At 19.3% G+C, this 2181-nt stretch overlaps 1 protein-coding gene across 1 annotated transcript; it reads left to right on the top strand.

The window, feature by feature from the left end:
• The first annotated feature begins 268 nt into the window (after positions 1-268).
• On the top strand, positions 269-1535 carry LOAG_14883 (hypothetical protein). The gene is made up of 3 exons (XM_020448867.1): positions 269-373; positions 881-962; positions 1173-1535. Exons 2-3 carry the CDS (start codon positions 918-920, stop codon positions 1419-1421), a joined length of 294 nt encoding a protein of 97 aa, XP_020301017.1. The 5' UTR covers positions 269-373; positions 881-917; the 3' UTR covers positions 1422-1535.
• Positions 1536-2181: the final 646 nt, after the last annotated feature.

The following is a 2181-nucleotide window of genomic DNA, read 5'->3' on the forward strand; positions in this document are numbered from 1 at the left end:
AATGTTATGAAGAAAAAAGAATGCAAACTAAAAATTTTTTTACCATTTTTTCTTTCATTTTTTTTTTTTCATTTTCAAAATTATTATTTTTTTAAGGTTATGAGTTTATAATTAATTATTTGTGTTGTTTCAATTACCTTTTAGCTCAGTTAATTAATTAGCATAATTAACTCATGAATTTAGCTAATCAAATGTTGATTAAATAATATGCAAAATTAAATTTATATTTTTTTAAAATTTCAAAAACATCTTTAGGTACGTGTACTTGGTAATCTTCATCGACATACTGTACAATGTGTATTAATGATTAATATGTTTAATGAAAAAATTTTTTATTTTTATGGTTTTGGTTACTTATCATTTCTACTATCAGGTTAGTTATTATATCATATTGTTACACTTTTATCACTAATGCTATATTGATTGATTGATTGATTGACTGATTATTTATTGATGTTATCATTTTTTTTTTTCATATCAATCTAAGCTATATTATATTGTTTTTAAAAAATTTTTGCTAATAAGTTTTCAGAAATTTTTTAATGTTTGTTTTCTATTTTAAAATATAATTTTTTTAAATTATAAACGAAAAAAAAATTTTTTTTTCTTCTTTTAAAAAAAGAAAAAATGGTGATTTATGCTTAAAAAATTGATCATAGGGATGAATTTTTGTTTTATTCAGAGAAATTAATATAATTTTTTTTTTAATTTATAATAAAAAAATATATTTCAATGGAAAAAAATTTGCTAAATTATATTTTTATTAATTAAATTTTCATTAATTTTAATTTTTAAAAAAGTCTAAAACAAAATGTTACATGAAAATATGTTATTTTTAATTAAAATTTTATTTTCTTTACTAATTAAATATATATTTCAGTGTTGTAAGCCTTTTACAATGGTTATTTGCAAGCTTTATGAATATTTCTGGACGAGAAATGATTGGTATTTATCTTGAAAAGGTTTCGTTTCTTTTTTTTCTTTTCTTATTTTTTAAATTTTAATTTTAATAAATATTTGATAACATTTCCCATACTATATTTGAATATTTTGTATTTTTTTTTCTTTTTTAAATTTGTTATTATATTTATTTATTTGTTTTATCCTTTTTTTATTTGCTTCAAATTTAAAATTCAAATTATATTAAAATTTAATATTTTGAAAATTTTTAGATTGATCCAGCAATTGCTCATACAACACGTTATCGTGCATTAATTGATGAATTTGTTGATGAAAAACTTCGTCCAGATGGTATCTTCTTATTGCAATTAATAAAAGCTAATTCAGGTGATATTGTCACCTGTGAATTAATCGCAACACTTTGGCGACGTTTTCATTCAAATCGTATAAATCCGCCACCATATACAGAACCATTATTATCCGGTAAACGAAAAATTTCTACTCATGAAAGCGGATTATAGTTAATGGGAAATTTGAAATATATGACATAGAGTTGTATTTGTTACTGATTTGTATTTTGAATGAAAATGATGGAATTAGTGAAATTTGAACAATTCAATGTAACTAGAATTGGGAGGGATAATTTATCAATGAAACGATGAATATTTAATTTCTGGTTAAAAAAAAAACTTATCACTTCTATGCATTCAAATATTATATTGATTATTTTGAATTATTGATTGTTCAAATTATCATATGTATATGTTAACTATTCATATATTTTATTTGTAATTATTTAGCTAAAATTGAAATTTTCACTTAATAAATTGTGATTTGTGAAATGTAAATAAATCATTAATTATTCTAAATTACTTCAAATTAATTTGGTTAAAAATAAATTTTAAAATTTCTTCATGTAATGGGGCGATAAAAAATGCTAAAATAAGTTTAAATTTAACCAAATTGCAAATTTTCATCTTTATTTTTTTTCTTTTTCAAATGTACCTAATCTTTTATTGTTTTTGTTATTTGTATTATTTTAGAAAATTTGCAATAAATGTTAATTTTTAATTTTATAATTTTATTTTGATTAATTTTTTTGATTAAATTGTTTGCAATTTTTCATTCAATTATTTCATTCAATGTTATTGTCTCATTGATAAAATGCTGATAAAAAGTTATCATTTTCATCTAATCATTTATCATTTTTGTTATATAGCTATACGTGTTGCTATGAGAATACACGAAAGAAATATATATATATATATATATATATATATA

This window comes from Loa loa, assembly GCF_000183805.2.
Source record: "Loa loa unplaced genomic scaffold supercont3.1343, whole genome shotgun sequence".
In the NCBI taxonomy this organism is placed as follows: domain Eukaryota; kingdom Metazoa; phylum Nematoda; class Chromadorea; order Rhabditida; family Onchocercidae; genus Loa; species Loa loa.